Here is a 20,063-nt window from a genome sequence, read left to right on the forward strand (position 1 = left end):
CTTGTACATAGGGGGCAGTATTATAGTAGTTGTATTCTTGTACATGGGAGGCAGTATTATAGTAGTTATATTCTTGTACATAGACAGCAGTATTATAGTAGTTATATTCTTCTACATAGGGGGCAGTATTATAGTTGGTATATTCTTGTACATAGGGGGCAGTATTATAGTAGTTATATTCTTGTACATAGGGGCAGTATTATAGTAGATACTTTCTTTTAAATAGGGGGCAGTATTATAGTAGTTATGTTCTTGTACATAGGGGGCAGTATTATAGTAGGTATATTCTTGTACATAGGAGGCAGTATTATAGTAGGTATATTCTTGTACATAGGGGGCTGTATTATAGTAGTTATATTCTTATACATAGGGGGCAACATTATAGTAGTTATATTCTTGTACATAGGAGGCAGCATTGTAGTAGTTATATTCTTGTACATGGGGGCAGTATTATAGTAGTTATATTCTTGTACATAGGAGGTAGTATTATAGTAGTTATATTCTTGTACATAGGAGGCAGTATTATAGTAGTTATATTCTTGTACATAGGAGGCAGTATTATATTAATTATATTCTTGTACATAGGGGGCAGCATTATTGTAGTTATATTCTTGTACATAGGGGGCAGTATTATAGTAGTTATATTTTTGTATATAGGGGGTAGTATTATAGTAGTTATATTTTGTGCATAGGGGGCAGTATTATAGTAGTTATATTCTTGTACATAGGAGGCAGTATTATAGTAGTTATATTCTTGTACATAGGGGACAGTATTATAGTAGTTATATTTTTGTATATAGGGGGCAGTAATATAGTAGTTATATTCGTGTACATAGGGGGCAGTATTATAGTAGTTATATTCTTGTACATAGGAGGCAGTATTATATTAATTATATTCTTGTACATAGGGGGCACTATTGTATTCTGAAGACTGTGGCTCGTTCTGTGAAAGCAGTAGTAAGCATCATCTCTTTTGACATTATTTGCACAGATGAAATGTCAGGTCTATGAAAGTCGTACATTCACTATAACCAAAAAATGCAAATAGTACTATTGCTGTGTAGAGATGCAGTAATGATTGTATCACACCAGACAGGAATGCTCATGTAAATTCATAAACTGAAGAAAGAGCCGCCTCTTACCCCAGGGCACAGGTGCGGTATCTTTTCCGTACCTGTCTCATATAAACTCTTCATGTTTGCCATTCTAGGGTTGTACTTGGCACAAGAACAACTTATTGTAGCGTCCTATTACCAGTCATTCTCTTACTAATATCCTGTGTCATGTCTTACTCACTGATAGGGGACTAAGAATAAGAGAAGTTATATGAGACAAATCCACAGCTCCATGTGCCATCACGGTTGAAGTTTGGTTACTGGTTTGGTACATCTAGAATGGTTGGACTATCTATCTATCTATCTATCTATCTATCTATCTCATATCTATCTATCCATCCATCCATCCAAACTTTGGCCCTGTACCCACTTCATAGTGCAGGCGATGCTGCTGACTAATAAAATAAGTACTCCGACCTGTGCCAGCTCCATGGGGATTAACATTAACAGTCTATACGTTGTTCCGCTCCACACTTAGTTGCCAGGCAGGAGCAGACAACCTTTCCATGTGCCAAGCATTCTTATTATGTCTATGCCAATCAATGAAGATATAGACATTACATAAAGGCTGCCTTGTAAAGTGTCAGTAATTGGAGGGGAACATAAGCCCTGCACTACTCCACAATCTGTAACATACTTTTATTATTACAGTGAAACGACTTGATATTTACATAATCAAAGGCAAGCTAAGCTCTTCACATCAAGGGTATTTTAAGACTAAAAGATCCAAAGTCCCATACGTTGCAACACTCAGTAAAGTCTTCATAGGGCAGAACTTAATGAGCCTTCCTTATCCTGAGATATTGGTTTATGAATAGAATGCCAGATCTACAGTACAGACTGACACAAAAGCAGGGCAATACGAGAAAAGACAGCGGACAAACATTTATGGAACTTGTATTTTTCCAGTAAGCCACTTGGTTGACAGTTAGTGCTCCAGCTAAAAGCGGCAAATCTGCGGAGAACATGTAGAAATGCTCAATTTGCTACATGTTAAGATAATGCAGTTAGTTTACCTGCTGTTTGGAAAACTGCAAAAAAAAACAAACAACAGAAAGTCAAATAACGAAATCAACTATGCTATATGGCTTTCTATCTATCATCTATCTATCCTCTATCTCATATCTATCTCATATCTATCTATCTATCTATCTATCTATCTATCTATCTATCTATCTATCTATCTATCTATCTATCTATCTATCTATCTATCTATCTATCTATCTATCTATCTATCTATCTATCTATCCATCCATCTATCTCATATCTATCTATCTATCTCCTATCTATCTATCTCATATCTATCTATCTATCTATCTATCTCTCTCATATCTATCTCATATCTATCTATCTATCTATCTATCTATCTCATATCTATCTATCTATCTATCTCATATCTATCTATCTATCTCATATCTATCTATCTATCTCATATCTATCTCTCATATCTATCTATCTATCTCATATCTATCTATCTATCTATCTATTTATCTATCTATCTATCTCATATCTATCTATCTATCTATCTATCTATCTCATATCTATCTATCTCATATCTATCTATCTCATATCTATCTATCTCATATCTATCTACCTCATGTCTATCTATCTCATTTCTCATACCTGTCTATTAGGGTTACACATGAGCTGTACTGTATAGCAAACTCTAGGATGTTACATAATTCTGTCTACATAGATGCATCAGAGATAACTACTACTAATAATCGTTATTTGTATAGCCCCAGCTTATTCCGCAGCGCTCAGATTGCAGTTTGCGGCTCATTTGTTGGTGCAACTTGGTAAAATATATTATGATTACTAAAGGTGTGAAAGTCCTCAATGCATTTGGTTAATGACTTCAGTGGGTTCTGACTTGCAGGATCTGATCTTCTGAAGGTGCTTTGTGAACCTATACTGTTCTTTGTGCCCAGGATATTGGTATAGCAGAGCTGACTTTGTAATTTATACTCTTTGCCACTGCATCATGTTTAAATCACTCGCAGCACATCAGCATGCTCAGTGCCAAATGACAAATTTAGCTGCGCTACATCTGTGCATCTAAGTCTCTGCTCTTCCACTTTGGGTACTGAGCACATTAAATTGTGTAATGCAAATTACAGCTCATCAGCCCAGGTCTCCTCCTGTTATCTCCAGCAGCTGAAGTGTCAGTGACACAGGACAGTGCAGTCCCCACTGCTGAGATAGAGGAGAAGATGCTGGAGCTCACAGCACCAAGACAACACCGCAAAGGATAGGTCAGCTGAGCACTGCTACCTCCAACAGATCCTGCTCTACTGTATCTGACCAAGTCAGCTCTGCTACATCTGACAATGAGCCAAACTCATCTTCCTATATTTGACAAATGCAGCTCTGCTATAATTGACAAAATCAGATCCTGGATGCTACATTTGTGTATCAGTTAATAATAATAACCTATATGTACATATATACCAAACCAACATGCATGTACTACAGTAAAAGCAGCACACTAACATGTGCATATATAGCAGAGCTGAGTTTGCCATTTTGCAGAGTTCACCCTGTGATTTTACACAGGATTGTCAGTAAACATCATCTAGTATTATTAAACAAGGCAACAAAATATTCTGCAAGGCTATTGCAACTGTGTAGCTAAAAGCAAAACAGCAAGGTACAGTGTGTGTATATACAGCATACAGTATAAGATCGCACAAGCTGTATACATTTTAGTAAATGATACACAAGATGAGAGTCTGGATGAGTGTATGGAAATCAAACACAACAACAACCACCAAGTCCAACACAACAACCTGTTGTTCTGAAGTAAAACTATAAACATGTATATAAGAATTCATGTATGAGAAAGTTATTGTAAGGCAGGTATGCATGACGGTTTATACGTATGTATATATATATATATATATATATATATATATATATATATATATATATATATATGATTTCTTTCATGTGGGTATGTATGTATGAATTCTGTTATGTATATATCTGTGTATGTACTGATTCTAAAGTATATACATGGGCTCTTCTGTGCGTATATGTATGTATTCTATGTATGCATTAGTATGTTTGTATATATGAATGTATGAATTCTTGTGTGTATGTATGAATTCCTATATACATGTATGTATCTGCGTATCTATAAATTTATAGATGCATACATGACTTCTTGTATGTATATGTGTGTATGTATGTGTTCTTGTATATATGCATTAAATGCATATATGAATGTATGAGTTCTTATATGTATGTATGACTCCCTCCAAGTATGTATATATCTGTGTACTGTACATATACATTCTTATATGAGGTCTTCTATGTGTGTGTGCATCTGTGTACTGTATGTATAAATTCTTATTTGCATGCAAAAGTTATTGTACATGTGTGTGAATTATTTAGCATGTATATATGAATGTATGAGTTCTTATATGTGTGTCTGTATGAATGCCTATATGTATATATCTGCATACTGTACATATAAATTCTTACATGCATGCATGAGTCGTATGTATGCATGTATTCCTATATGTATGAATTAGTATGCATGCATAAATGAATGTATGACTCTTTATGTGTGAATGTATGAATTCATATAAGCATGCATATAACTGTGTACTGGATGTATAAATTCTTAAAGGTATACCTGAGTTCTTGCATGTGTGGATTAGTAAGTATGCATATATGAGTGTATGAATTCTTGTATATACTGTATGCACAACGGACACCACAATTGTACTATACCAAACCAAAAGCAACTTCTGCAGTACAGTATACACATACAGCACAATCACAATGACATATACACTACAGCAAGCATCACCAAACATATAGTAGGTTATTAATGATCCCAGGGGCTACTTACCTAGAGGCAGCACAATGAAGAAGGGCAGCCAGCACAGAATAAATACCCCCACCACTATGGCCAGGGTCTTGGCCGCTTTCTTCTCTCTGGAGAACTTAATAAGCCTGACAGAAAGGGAACTCCGGAAAGGTCCCTTGGACCTGGAGCTGGATGTGGACTCCCCCATGACACTACTTCTGCAGTGGATCCTGAGGACAACTTCCATGGACTTATTCCTCTCCCTCTTGACCCCAGCCTCTAAGCTCTTGGTGGTCCTTCTGGCAACAATGTAAACTTTGAAATACATAATGAGAATGACCAACAAAGGTAGGTAGAAAGAGCAAAGAGAGGAGAAGAGGGCATAGCCGGGGTCCTGAGTGATGTCACACTGACTGTCATTGTCTGGTGGAGGCTCCTTCCACCCCAGGAGAGGTCCAATGGAGATGACCATGGAAGAAACCCATAGAAGGATGAGGATGACCACAGCCTTCTTTTCAGTCATGATCGTTGGGTATTTCAGAGAGTGCTTGACCCCTACATACCTGTCAATGGATATGATACAGAGACTCATAATAGAGGCAGTGCAGCAGAGCACATCCACAGCTGCCCAGATGTCACAGAAGATCCTTCCAAACACCCAAACCCCAAGAACCTCCAGTGTGGCAGAAAAGGGCAGCACTGTGGTACTGAGCAGAAGGTCAGCTATGGCCAGGTTGATGATGAAGTAGTTGGTCACAGTCTGTAGCTGCCTGTTGCATGCCACTGACAAGATGACCATGATGTTGCCCACAATGGCAAACAAGATAAAAACAGCCAAGACAACGCCAACACTTAATGCCTGCAGGCCCAAACCGTCCACCAGAGAGGTCCCATTAGTAGTCCCATTGCCACCAAGCAGGTGGTCCTGCTCTTCTGAACTGTTCCACAAGCTTTCATTGATGAAAAAAGTCATGTTCTCATCTCCATGTAGCCAGGTCTCAAATTCCTTGCAGAAGAAGGTTTAGGCATGGTGTCTTCTTCAAGACATCTTCACAAGGTCCCATCTTTGCAAGTACTCCTTGGTACCACATAGCCCAGCAGAGCTTCTGCCTTAGCTTCAGGAGGCACGGGAACTCATGAGAAACTTTGTGATGCACCTCCTTTGCATGACATGGTGTCTGAAGCTGCTACTTGTCTGAATCCTCAGCAGCAGCAGTGGGGATTGCAGCAGCTCCTCCCCAGTGTGAGCCTAAATGATGCTTCAAACCCAAAGTGGGTGCAAGAACCCTGCAATGACCTGGAGCTTCCAGTAGCATCTAGCTGATTCCACTCTCCATGGCAGCAGCACTACAAGGTCTCAGCAGCTCAGAGGAGCTTTGCAAAAACTCACATTGCATGGATAAGGAAGCCTCCCGGACTGTAATTCATTCACTTGGGCAGCCAGGTCTCCTCCCCTCTCTTCCTGTGATAGCTGCTACTCTCACAGTTATCTGAATGGCTGTTGCATTCTGCGGAGCCGCCACTAGAGGTCAGCAGTAGGCTTGAGTTATTGCTACTTTGTTGCAGATCAAAGTTGTTACTTTGTGTTTTCTTTTTCTTTTTTTGTTACTGTTTTCCTTTCTTTTTAAGCTACAACATCTGATCCCAACCTGCTCATGTAGTTACCGCAAATCTTCATCTTGATTGTATCCCGAGAAGCCAGTGTGATTAATTAGATTGATTGGAGATATTTCTCCTTCTCTATCGCAGGTACTTTGTATTCCTGCTGCTCAGTGTTAGGGCTCTTTTACACGAACGTCGTTGTGACGCAGAGTAGGCGTGTCAAAAAGTCGCATCTAAAAGAGCCTATGGTTTCCTATAGGTACTTTCAGATGATCGATTCTTTGATGCGACTAAAAAACTTCTGCGTCAAAAGATAGCACCATAAACGCGTTTTTTTTAAAATAACCGTGTATCTCAGCAAAAGATAGGGCAACATTTCTCTAAGCAACTAAAACTCGCTCATCTGAATGAATGCATTGGAAACCAATACTTCAGATTTTATCTCGCGGCTATACTAGCCGCATAAAAACGCTCACGTGAATAAGGCCTCAGGCCACTCTAACACAACCACATGCGTTTTTACGCTCGGTCATACGCGGTGAAAAATTGCATGAAAGAAGAAATCCCTTGGTTGGCAGAAATCCTCGGAATGACTATTATTGCTTAAATAGAGCCAGCTGTAAGCTTTCCCAATGTTGGCAGTTAAACTCCCTTTTCCTCCTTTTTTTTTCAGCTCCCATAGGAGCCTATGGGAGCTTCCAGCATATGTAAGCCAAAGATACTCATCTGCTGACGCTGCATATAAAATCGGTTGCCGATGTCCTATTTTTTCCGACACTAATTTTTTACGTGCCCAAAAATCGACCATCTGAATGAATACATTGAAATTCAAAGCTTCAGATGGTCACAATTTTTAGATGCAGCTACAAAAGTTGCATATATTTGGTTGTGTGAATAAGGCCTTATGTAAGCTGTACCCATGTGGCCAAAGGTTTTGAGACTGACACAAGTTTTGGTTTTCACAAAGTTTACTGCTCCAGTGTTTTTAGACCTTTAAGGGGAGGCTTCCATCGAGTATATGCACCAAACACACGCGATAGTGCAACTTTTTTGTGCTGTGGGCATTGCACTATCGCGCACATATCTGCATTTTACTGTACTTTTCTAGCTGACTGGGCTGTTGAAATGGGTATGGAACACAGCCACACCCTGAGATTAAAAGGCTATGTACAATGAATAGTCCTCGTTGTGTTCTTTTCCATGCGAAATTGTGCAATCGTGCAGGACCTCGGTGCGCGCTTGCACACCCCACATATACTCCTGTGGGGTTACTAAAATAGAGCATGGGAATATGACAATGAACCCATTCAAAACAATGGATTGTATTCTCTGCACATTGCAGATGCAAATATACTCGTGTGAAAGAGTCCTTCGGGCTTCTGCACATGAGCGTATGCGTATATACGCTCATGAGAGTGTATTGTGATTGTGCTCTGTATGGAGCAATATCACATGTTCCCGCGTACGTATCCGCGCTGCCAGGCCCGTTCACATTGGCACGGTACACAACCGCACCATGATTGAATCAGCTGAGCAGCCTAATTAGCCTCCGGTGTCATCAATTAACACCACAAAATTGTGCAATTCGATGTGTGATTTTGTGGTGATAGGGCACGCATTTGTGCACCCTCATAGACTCCTATGGTACCTTGGGTGTGCACAAAAATAGAGCGTGTCGTGTATGCTTTCACGCGCGCAAAAATTATGCACAAAAACGCTCAATGTGAGGGAACCCCTTTCAAAAAGGGTTCTATTGTCCTTGGAAATTTTGTGCACGTGAAAACACACAAAATCACTCCTCTGCAGGAGCCCATAGGCCAAATTCTGACTGATGACGATTCATGACCCATTCTTCCTAATCAGTGCTTGAAGTTAATCACAATTTCTGTGTTTTCGTTTGTCCACTCGCTTTTTGAGATTTGATCACAAGTTCTCAATGGGGTTGAGGTCTGGGGAGTTTCCTGGCCATGGACCCAAAATGACAATGTTTTGCTCACTGAGCCACTTAGTTATCACATTTGTCTTGTCACATGGAGCTCCATCATGGTGGAAAATTCATTGTTCATCACCAGATTGCTCTTAGATGGTTGGGAGAAGTTGCTCCTTAACGGTTGGCAGACGTTGCTCCTAGATGGTTGGGAGAAGTTGCTCTTGGATGGTTGGGAGAAGTTGCTCTTGGATGGTTGGGTGAAGTTGCTCTTGGATGGTTTGGAGAAGTTGCTTCTGGATGGTTGGGAGAAGTTGCTCCTTGATCGTTGGCAGAAGTTGCTCCTTGATGGTTGGGAGAAGTTGCTCCTTGATGGTTGGGAGAAGTTGCTCCTTGATGGTTGGCAGAAGTTGCTCCTTGATGGTTGGCAGAAGTTGCTCCTGGATGGTTGGAGGATGTTTAGACCCCATTCTTTATTCATGGCCATGTTCGTAGGCTGTGAGTGAGCCCACTCCACTGGATGACAAGTGACCCCTCACACTAATGGTTTCAGGATGCTTTACTGTGGGCATGACACAGGACTCAGGGTAGCGCTCGCCTTGTCTTCTCTGGAAATCATTCTTCCAGATGTCCCAAGCAGTGTGAAGGGCGCGTCATCAGTCCTCAGTCATCAGTCATCAGTCATCAGTCCTCAGTCATCAGTCATCAGTCATCAGTCCTCAGTCATCAGTCATCAGTCCTCAGTCCTCAGTCCTCAGTCCTCTGCCGGCCAATCCCTGTACAGTATGTAAAAATCGCATGTGCAGTGATGTGCTGCGTTTTTTTTGTAATTGCATGTAAAATCCCCATCCAGTTTTCTCCGGCCAATATCACACTTGCTTGTGTGAATACAGCCTAGGTTTGCACAGTGTAACTATTAGTGGGTGTATACATGTAGTAGCTCCTCTGCAGGGTCGTCCCACAGTAATCTCACATCCGTGACACTGCGCTTATTTTTTTTATATTGTATTTTTTGTGTATTTAAATATTCCAGCCACATTATCCTCATTAATACGTGTGATCTGTAGCAGCCATGAATTCTTCTGTTGGTCTGCTATGTATATATTCAGAGATAGGAATAACTAAACTGTTCTCCCAGATGGTTCTGCATGACAGACCCCTGACAACAAATTACCGGAATGACCCTGCAGCAGAAAATCGTCCCCATATTCATACCAAGTGCTGCGGATTTTGATGCAGATTCCCCCCCCCCCCCCCCGTAATGTGAAGCAGTGAAACCTGCAGTGACGACCGCCTGCTTGCATTGACATTCTGTGGATTTCAAATCTGCATCGTAGGTCAAATTCTACCGCAGGTTGTTCTCTGTTCTACATGGATCAGATTTCTTGCAATCTCATCTACTTTGCTTGTACTATAAAATGCTGCGAGCTCCTGCAGGCGGTTTGGCTGCGGAAAGAACATAACATTTACACTATGTGTGACCATACCGTACTAATGCTAGCAACAAGACTATCACTACTACTAATATACTCAGTCGCATCACATTATTATGACCACCTCCTACTTTCGCCATTGGTAGTGCATGAAGGAAGTGGCGTGTGGTGGGCTTGGTGGGTATATAAGTTGTGTGATCGGCCGTCTGCTCATATATCACTCGTTGTTGTGACGGGTAAGAGGTGATTTATCAGAGTTGTAAACAGGGATGATTATTGGCTTCCGGGCCGAGGGTGGCGGTATTTCTCAAACAGTGTAGTTTGTTAACTTTTCGTGTGCTGCTGCGGTGAAAGTGGACGGTTGGCACCAATAGGAATAATGGATATGGAAACTGCGGAGCACCACGAGCCATTGGTGTGGAAGGAGAACGACGGCTATAAAGGTGTACGAGAAATGACCGATACACTACAGGGAGCAGCTCACCATGAAAATGAACCAGGGGGCTGCCAGACGTGTCTAAAACAACAGTCCGGTGAACCCTACTGCATACGGGGCTCCGAAGTAGACGGATGTCACTGTACCTGTGCTAACAAAGGTGCATCGGAAGAAAAGGCTTCAGTTTGCACGGCAGTAGCAGAATTGGACCACCGCTGATTGGCAAAGGGTTGCCTTCTCTGATGAGTCACACTTTCTACTGTATTGAATAGATGGATGTTGGTGTGTCAGGCAAGAAACATCAGAGAACAAACAGCCTGCAACCATTGCTGGAAGAACACAACCTGGTGGCAGCGTTACTGTCTGGGCATTCCCTGGGCCGCTCATCCATGCGGAAGGCACTCTGGGCTGATCAGGTTATGAATATATCCTTGCAGATCATATACACCCATACATGCTGTCTGTCTTACCTGGGGTGGAGGAGATCGTCCACAAAGACAATGCAACATCTCATATGGCTAGAAATGTCCAACAGTGGTTGGAAGAGCACGACCAAGACTTCCAAGTACTTCCCTGGCCCCCTAATTCCCCAGACTGCAACCAAATGTGCATTTGTGGGAGCACCTTAATGCACATCTGTGGGACCATCATCATAATCACTCTATGGATCCCCCCCACGCACCCTCCAGCAACCGTGGGATGCACTCCAGTCAGCATGGCTTTAGATACCCACGACCACCTATCGGTGCCATACTGGGTCACTCCCGACCCGTCTAAGTGCTGTCCATGCGGCACATGGCGGTTACAATTATGTGACTTGACTCTGTAAATACTACAACTACAAATGTAGTGAAGTTTAAGCCAACGCTGATAAATTGCTGCAAAGTTATCTAATCACAACAAAACCCACTAAAAAAGCAACAAAAACTTGTGTTCTGTATTTATACAACACATTAAGTTAAACTTTGCTACATCTGCACCAACACTCCAGCAATGACTACGGGTACCATTAACACCACTGCTAATTCTGCTACATGTCACCTGTTAGAGTATCCCAGCTGCCATGTAATGTAGCCGTCTGTATCAGCGGACCTGCAGCGTCTCAGATAAGGCTGGATGCTGAGTCTGCGGGGAGCGTGACAACCAGACTGTCACACTTGCTTACAGGAAGGCGGACGGGTGAAAATCACATTTTATTTTCCTGTGCAGTCCTAATTTAGTGTCCGCACTGACATCACGAGGTCCGCAGGGGGCAGTCACTTGTATGGTAATTCTTTTGCTCTTTGTTTCAGTTTTAGTAGCATTGGTGTAACATGACGATGCAAGATGGAGATGACAGGTAATCCCATTGGAATCAATGTGAAGCACTTCCGCTCCTCTGCGGCGCGGGGGGATCGCTGAAATCTGTGGCATATCTGCTGCGATATTTGACACGATGAGGATTTTAGATCTGCTCCGCCGGTCAATTTCCGCTTGAGTTTTGGGTGGATTTTTCTTCTGCAGTCTGTGATCAATAATTAGAAAGTCTCTTTGCTGCTACTGGAAATTGCGCAGACAGTCCACATGGAAACTCCGTCCCTTGTGAACACAGCCTAATAATGGGGCGAGGACTAAACTGTAGGGGCCGTGATGGCACCTCTGTCCAGAGAAGGATCTTGCCCTCCACTACAGGAAGGCTGGTTTTAGGGGTGATTGCGAAGGACCCTTCTTTCACTAGGAGGTCCTTAGAACTTTAGATGCAAAGTACAACTATCCGGTATTATTTAGGCCGGCTTCACACTGGCGATAAGCTATTTTGCGTTGCGAATATGAGTGAAAACGCATAAAAATGAAACCAATGATTTTCAATGGTTTCATTCTCATTTGCAATGCCTTCACTGCAGTGCTAAGAAAAAGCAGCGCTGTCGCCCATTGCCTTAACCCTTTGCAATCCAATTTTGGATTCAGGGTTTCCTAGGGGGCTTTCTCTTTCTGCCAATTTACAATGGCGCCATCTGCTGGCTAGAGCCAGTACTGAAGTATATTACATGCCGGAGAGGCTCCTGACAACAGAGAGGCCAGTAATATACAGTAAGAATACCCTGTCGGGCGTCTTCCGACATCGGAGCTGTACAGCCTTCAATCAGAATGTCTTCATGCGTCAGACAGTGGATTGGAAAGGGTTAAATGGGGCCAGCACCACCAGCGCTGGCTCCATTGAAATCATAGGCAGTACAACGCAAAATAGCCTATCGCTAGTGTGAAGCCGGCCTTAGCCGTGTAAAGAGGAATTGCCTTGGAAGTGGATTGCACTACTATGTGGGAGCTATAGTGTCTGGCAGTATTATATGGGCACTTAAAGGGCACGAGAAGAACCACCTGGGCTGCTTCTACACCTCCATAGAAGTCAGTTTTTAACAATGGATTTTCTAAACCAGACATCCCCTTTAACCCCTTAACACCACAAGATGTCCAGTTAGGTCCTGGGTGTGCGCTCCATAGAAGGCGGGTGCTGACACCTGCCTGCAACAGCCACGATCAGCGCCGATACTGATGGCAGCTGAATGTCGCGGTCAGTTCTAACAATGACATTTAAATCCCCCAATCCTTGTGCCAGGGAGCCGTTTGGATGCAATGGGAGCCAGGAGTCTTCTGAAGGCCCCCAGAGCTGCCATGAATGGATGCCTAACAAGGCATTCCTGTGTCATACCTTCATAAACTGCCCGTCAAAATGCTGTATAATGTAATATTGGGGTATTACATTATACTGTATGAGTGACTTAACAATCGCAGGTTCAAGTCCCCTATGAGGACTAAGCAAAAATAAGTAAAATACGTGTTATTAATTATTGGAAAAAATAAAAGGACGTAAAAATGTTAAAAAAATTACTTTTCTCAAATTAATAATAGAAATAAGTAAAAACATATTTGGTATCGCCGCATCCGTAAAAATGTGAACTATCAAAGTAACACAATTATTCATCCTGCATGCTGAATGTCGTCAGAAAAGAATACAGAACCCCAGAACTGGTCTCCAAGAAGAAATGTACTAAAAAGAGACCAAAAAGTCACATGAACTCCAAAATGGTACCAACAGAAACTACAGGACGTCCCGCAAAATCCCCACACAACTGTGTCGGCAGAAATCTAAAAACGCTAATGTGGCCAGAAGATGGCGGCAGAAAGGAATTTCATATTTTTTCAAAAATATTTCATTTTTTAAAAGCATTACAGAAAAAGCGATATAAATTTGGTATCGCAGTAATTGTACCGATACTGAACTGATCGTGTCGGGTTTGTTACAACGTGTACACCGTGAAAATAAGACACCCCCCCCCCCCCCCCCATAGTTAGTGGAATTAAATTTTTTCCATTTTAATCCTCTTTTTAAAAGCTTTCAGTACATTATATGGCACTATGGGAAAATACAACTTGTCCCGCAAAAAACAAGCCGGCAGACATCGATGTCAGTGGGACACTCGCTTAGGGCTTATTTACACAGGTCGATATACGCCATCCCTATGATGCATTGGCTTATAATTAGAGATGAGCGAGCATACTCGTCCGAGCTTGATGCTCGTTCGAGTATTAGGGTGCTCGAGATGCTCGTTACTCGAGACGAGCACCACACGATTAAACGAGCACTGACCATTGAATTCAATGGAGCCGGCAATACAGCCGGCTCCATTGGAAGCAATGGGCTGCCGGTAGAGATGAGCGAGCCTACTTGGCCACGTCCCTTTTTCGCCCGAGCACCGCGATTTTCGAGTACTTCCTTACTCGGGTGAAAAGATTCGGGGGGCGCCCTGGGTGAGTGAGGGGTTGCAGCGGGGAGTGGGAGGGAGAGGGAGAGAGAGAGGGCTCCCGCCTGTTCCCCGCTGCTACCCCCCGCGCCGCCATGCCTCCCCCCGCCCCCCGGCGCCCCCCGAATCTTTTCACCCAAGTACTGAAGTACTCGAAAATCGCGGTGCTCAGGCGAAAAAGGGGCATGGCCAAGTAGGCTCTCTCATCTCTACCGGCAGCCCATTGCTTTCAATTAAACGAGTAGGTTCGCTCATCTCTAGCTGCCGGCGATCTCAGGATGAATTTTCGGGAAGGGCTTAAAAATATAAGCCCTTACCTGAAAATCATCCTAAAATGTGTAAAAAAAAAATAAAAAAAATATGTCAGCATAAAGATTGTTCTCCTCTGCCATAGCTGTCATAGCTGTGGCAGAGAAGAACGATGTTAGCCCATTGAATTCAATGGAGCCGGCAATACAGCAGGTTCCACTGAAAGCAATGGGCTGCCGGCGAGCGCGGGATGAATTTTCGGGAAGGGCTTAAAAATATAAGCCCTTACCTGAAAATCATCCTAAAATGTGTAAAAAAAAAAACAAAAATGTATGAATTCATGAATGGGTGTGAGTGAGAGCTGCCTCTGATTGGTGAGGCTGTGACCAATCAGAGGCAGCTCATTCAGCAGGCGGGGATTTTAAATCCCCGGCTGCTGAATACTACTCAGAGCAGTTCAGCAGAACTGCCGGCCAGACGCGGCTGAACTCTAGCTTCAGCGGGAAGGTGAGTATACATTTTTTTTATTATTTTTACACCTTTTAGGATGATTTTCAGGTAAGGGCTTATATTTTTAAGCCCTTCCCGAAAATTCATCCCGTGCTCGCCGGCAGCCCATTGCTTTCAGTGGAACCTGCTGTATGAGGACTAAGCAAAAAGAAGTAAAATACGTGTTATTAATTATTGGAAAAAATAAAAGGACGTAAAAATGTTAAAAAAATTACTTTTCTCAAATTAATAATAGAAATAAGTAAAAACATATTTGGTATCGCCGCATCCGTAAAAATGTGAACTATCAAAGTAACACAATTATTCATCCTGCATGCTGAATGTCGTCAGAAAAGAATACAGAACCCCAGAACTGGTCTCCAAGAAGAAATGTACTAAAAAGAGACCAAAAAGTCACATGAACTCCAAAATGGTACCAACAGAAACTACAGGACGTCCCGCAAAATCCCCACACAACTGTGTCGGCAGAAATCTAAAAACGCTAATGTGGCCAGAAGATGGCGGCAGAAAGGAATTTCATATTTTTTCAAAAATATTTCATTTTTTAAAAGCATTACAGAAAAAGCGATATAAATTTGGTATCGCAGTAATTGTACCGATACTGAACTGATCGTGTCGGGTTTGTTACAACGTGTGCACCGTGAAAATAAGACCCCCCCCCCCCCCACCATAGTTAGTGGAATTAAATTTTTTCCATTTTAATCCTCTTTTTAAAAGCTTTCAGTACATTATATGGCACTATGGGAAAATACAACTTGTCCCGCAAAAAACAAGCCCGCGTTCATTGCCGGCTCCATTGAATTCAATGGGCTAACATCGTTCTTCTCTGCCACAGCTGTTACAGCTGTGGCAGAGGAGAACGATCTTTATGCTGACAGCGTGTGTGTGGGGGGGGTCTCACTCTTGCCACTATTGTGGCTTAATAGTGGGACCTGGGAACTTGAGATGCAGCCCTACATGTAGCCCCTCGCCTGCCCTATCCGTTTCTGTGTCGTTCCCATCACTTTTGTGAATTCTCCAGATTTTCACAAATGAAAACCTTAGCGAGCATCGGCGATATACAAAAATGCTCGGGTCGCCCATTGACTTTAATGGGGTTCGTTACTCGAAACGAACCCTCGAGCATCGCGGGAAGTTCGACTAGAGTAACGAGCACCTGAGCATTTTGGTGCTCGCTCATCTCTACTTATAATGTATCAGTGCGCAGGGGTGTATTTTCATGGTCGGGCACTGTCACGTTGGCGGCGGCAGCTGCATAGATTCCTATGGGAGCCAATGACAGCTGCCGGAGAAGGGAGGTGGGAGGAAGTTTAGCAGCGTGATTGCTAAACTCCCTCCGCTTTCTCTTCTCCTCTCCACGCCTTGCCACTGTTTGCAATGGGAGGGGGTGGGACAGGGGCATGGCTAAATTCTGGCTGCGGGCAAAGGGCTGGGAGGGGCATAAGATTAGCTGCACCCCGCCCCTCCCATTGGAAACGGCCAGAGGGGAGGAGAGAGGAGGTGAGTCGGTGAGGGGGAGGGGGGTGACTCCCCAGGCCTCATGGCTGCGGCCTCGGCATACAAGCGCCAATCCCTTTGTCATTCAGGAGTTTTTATGGCACCGGCGGGCTCACGTAAAGCACTTACGGATGTGTATGTGGGCCCTTAATGCTGCCTGTCCACAGGCATTGCAGTATCCCGTGGTGGAGATCCGCTACGGGATACCACCGCCCGGGGAGCAGGAGCCGGCAGACGGATCTCCACTGTCAGCCTATCTGACAGGTTAGGCTGACAGGGGAGAATCGTGGTAAATTCGCAGTATGCTGTGAATTGCTGCCCGCGAGCGGAGAATCGCAATGATTCTCCACTTGTGGACGGGGGAAGCGCTCTCCATAGCAATGCTATAGAGAGCTTTCACTGCATTCCCCGCGACCGGATTATCGCCGTGGGGAACGCAATTTTAACCCACCGGTGGACAGGCAGCCTTAGGGCGAGCACCCACTGGCGTTTTTTTACCTGCGTTTTGCGTTTTGCGTTTTTCCTGCACAGGCATAGAGATAACATGTGTTCCTGTCCACTGGCGTTTTTTTTGCATTGCGTTTGCGTTTTTAACATAGGAACTGTCAGTTGCATATGTGTCCTTATTTTTCTCCATGGAAATTAATGGCAAAGCCGCGAAAACGCTGCGAAAACGCCGCGAAAAACGCCGCGGAAAACGCGCGGAAAACCGCGGGACACGCGGCGAAAACGCTGCGTTTTTTCCCCGCGGGTAACGCAAACGCCAGTGGGTGCTCGCCCTTAGGCTGGTGTCACATGGCGTAAGCGTATTTTTGCACGCATTTGCCATACATATTCAAGCAATGCGTGTATTTGTAATCACATGCGTGTTTTACTGCGTAACTCCTATAACTGCACTGCGGAGGCTCGCCTGCCACGCTCACAGCCGGAATCCGCTGTGGGCCTCTGACTCGCTCCTGCGAGCCGGCCTGATTGAATCCAGTTACATTTCATAACAGGCGGTACGGAGCGCAGTCATGCCCGATCAAGGGGGCGCCAGCTTTTCAAACTCTGCAGCGCAGAACACAGGAGTTTGAAAAAAGCTGCGGGCAGATAGGTGCTGCCAGATCTTTCCCGCACGTAGTATTCACTAAATGCAGGGAAGATGGGGCAGGTCTTATCTTTTCTTGGCTGTACTATTAATTGTCAGAATACCGCTGGTGAAAACGAAAACACTGAAATCAATGGTTTTGTCCCGTTACGCGGCTGTGATTATAACCGCTGTAATAAGGAGAGAAAAACACGTTAGTCTGAGACCACCCTAAGAATTGGATTAGACAGGTTGCAGTTTTTCGCGGGATGGGCTTGGGTAACCTACCGGGCAGCAGTGCGCCACACATTGATACACGGACTCAGCAGACAGCAAGTGATTGTATAGGCCGTATTTACACGAGTGATTTCATTGTTCCAATCTATTGTGATATGGACGGATCTCACAAGAAAACGACCCGTTATTTACTATGTGTTTATACAATGGGGGATTCTTCTCTCAGGACTTATTCACATGAACGCATTTGCACAGCGTATTGCGCATGTAAAATTTGCGTATACAATATGCCGTGACTAGAACCCATTTATAACAATGGGTTCATTCACATGAGCGTATTTTGCATGTGCAGATACACAGCATGTTCTGTACATAGCACATCTTAAGCTAATTTAACCTAATTGCCCATTGAAATCAATGGGAGCGAAAAAATACAGAAAAACTGACACAGGTGCGTGTAAAAACGCAACGACCATCACGCAAATGCACAATGTAAATGCCCATGTAAAACCGGCCTCGGGGTTCCTTCATACGACCACATGCGTTTATACAATCGCCTTTATGCACCGTACATTCTCATAAATGATTTTTTTTCCCACAATCGCCTCCGAATCTTAATTGGCGTATTAAAAAACATTCACACGGGGCGATTTGCATGCGAGTGCGATTTATTTTTTTTTATTTTTCCTATTCATGCACGTGAAAATCAGCAATGTGATACATTTGTATTGCAAAATGCATCACAATAACATTACAAGACTTCCCCTGGCGCCGCCGCTGTCCGCGTGGACTGAGCAAATAACATCCACCTTGGTTAAAGATGTCTCCAGACAGAAGAGTCTTTCAAGTCATGCCGGAATGTAACACCTTTGAGTTTCTCTACATCCATCTTAACAGCTTTCTGCGTGAAGTTAAGAGATCTTCATATTGTACAACTCCGTGAAGATCTCCACTTAAAAGGCACATTAGGACCATCTCCATTTGGTCTGAAGAGCCAGAGTTTACTCCTGTGTTTCCAATCATCCAGACCGGAGATGATGTGCGCTTCACTTTACACCTGCAGTATGTGGACAAGTGTTAACAAAATGAAATTCAAGGTGGACAGCTTAAAGGGGTTTTGTCAGTAAAGAAAAAACTCTATACTTACCTATTCCTCCCCAAGCGGCCTTCTTACCAGATCTTCACCTCCCTGATCTACTCCTGGCTCCTCCAGTCCCCCAGGTCACCTCACCTCCAGCCTTCCTGTTTTGGAGCATCCATTAGCTATAGTACGAGTGACGCAGCATTCACTGCCCAGCAGGGAATGCCGAAACATCAGCAGCCTGCTATAGCGAGCATGTGTGATACCTCACTGCTTCGTCACAAGAGGAGGATCCGGCTGGCTGGAGGTGACATGAATTGGGGGACTGGAGGAGGCACGAGAAGATTGTGAGGTGAAGATCTCATGTGGTGCAGAGTGTTAAAGGGGTTGTCCCGCGGCGAAAGTGAAAATTTTTTTTTTTCACTTACCCCCGCATTCTGCCCTGTTAAAAAGAAAGCATGGGTTAGTTTTTAAAAAGCACATTGCGCTTACCTGCATCAGCGTTCTGCAGCTTCTTCTTTTCTTCTTGTGAAGATGGCGCCGCTGGTCTTCTCCCACGGTGGACCGCAGGTCTTCTCCCATGGTGCACCATGGATTTTCTTCTCCTTCCTTGCGTTCCATTGCCGATTCCAGCCTCCTGATTGGCTGGAATCGGACACGTGACGGGGCGGAGCTACGATCGGCCCCATTCACCAGCCAGAAGACCAGACTGCGCAAGCGCATCTAATCGGGCGATTAGACGCTGAAATTAGACGGCACCATGGCGACGGGGACGCTAGCAACGGAGCAGGTAAGTGAATAACTTCTGTATGGCTCATAATTAATGCACAATGTATATTACAAAGTGCATTAATATGGCCATACAGAAGTGTATACCCCCACTTGCTTTCGCGGGACAACCCCTTTAAGGCAGCAGAAATGCAGTCTTAAGCTCTTGCTCATGAGCTGAAGGTTGTCAGTTCAGTCCCTGCATGGTTCAGGTACCTGGCTAAAGGTTGACTCAGCCTTCCTTCCTTCTGAGGTTGGTAAAATGAGCACCCAGCTTAGTGGGGACTAGCAAAATAAATTACCTGAAAGCACTGTGGAATAAGTTGGCACTATACAAGTAAGAAGGCTGCCTGGGAAGGAATTGGTAAGTATAGAATTCTTTTTTTTTATGACAGAACCCCATTAAAATCTGTCACATGCAGCCTTCTAAAAGGGGTTTTTATAACTGATGCAGAGGATTCAACGGCGGTGGAGCACTAGGTAATGGATGCAGCTCTCCTCCATTATCTCCTACAGCCTGGATTACACAATAGTCATTAT

At 43.7% G+C, this 20,063-nt stretch overlaps 1 protein-coding gene across 1 annotated transcript in view; it reads right to left on the minus strand.

Moving 5' to 3' along the window:
• The window catches only part of ADRA1D (adrenoceptor alpha 1D), a 127,944-nt gene extending 121,608 nt beyond the window's left edge, over nucleotides 1–6,336 (minus strand). The window contains exon 1 of the mRNA XM_066572937.1: nucleotides 4,975–6,336. Within this exon, the coding sequence (XP_066429034.1) occupies nucleotides 4,975–5,905 (931 nt within the window). The 5' untranslated portion in view covers nucleotides 5,906–6,336. The remainder of the gene's footprint in view (nucleotides 1–4,974) is intronic.
• Between the last annotated feature and the right edge of the window lie 13,727 nt (nucleotides 6,337–20,063).

The sequence above is a fragment of the Eleutherodactylus coqui genome, chromosome 7 (assembly GCF_035609145.1).
Source record: "Eleutherodactylus coqui strain aEleCoq1 chromosome 7, aEleCoq1.hap1, whole genome shotgun sequence".
NCBI lineage: Eukaryota > Metazoa > Chordata > Amphibia > Anura > Eleutherodactylidae > Eleutherodactylus > Eleutherodactylus coqui.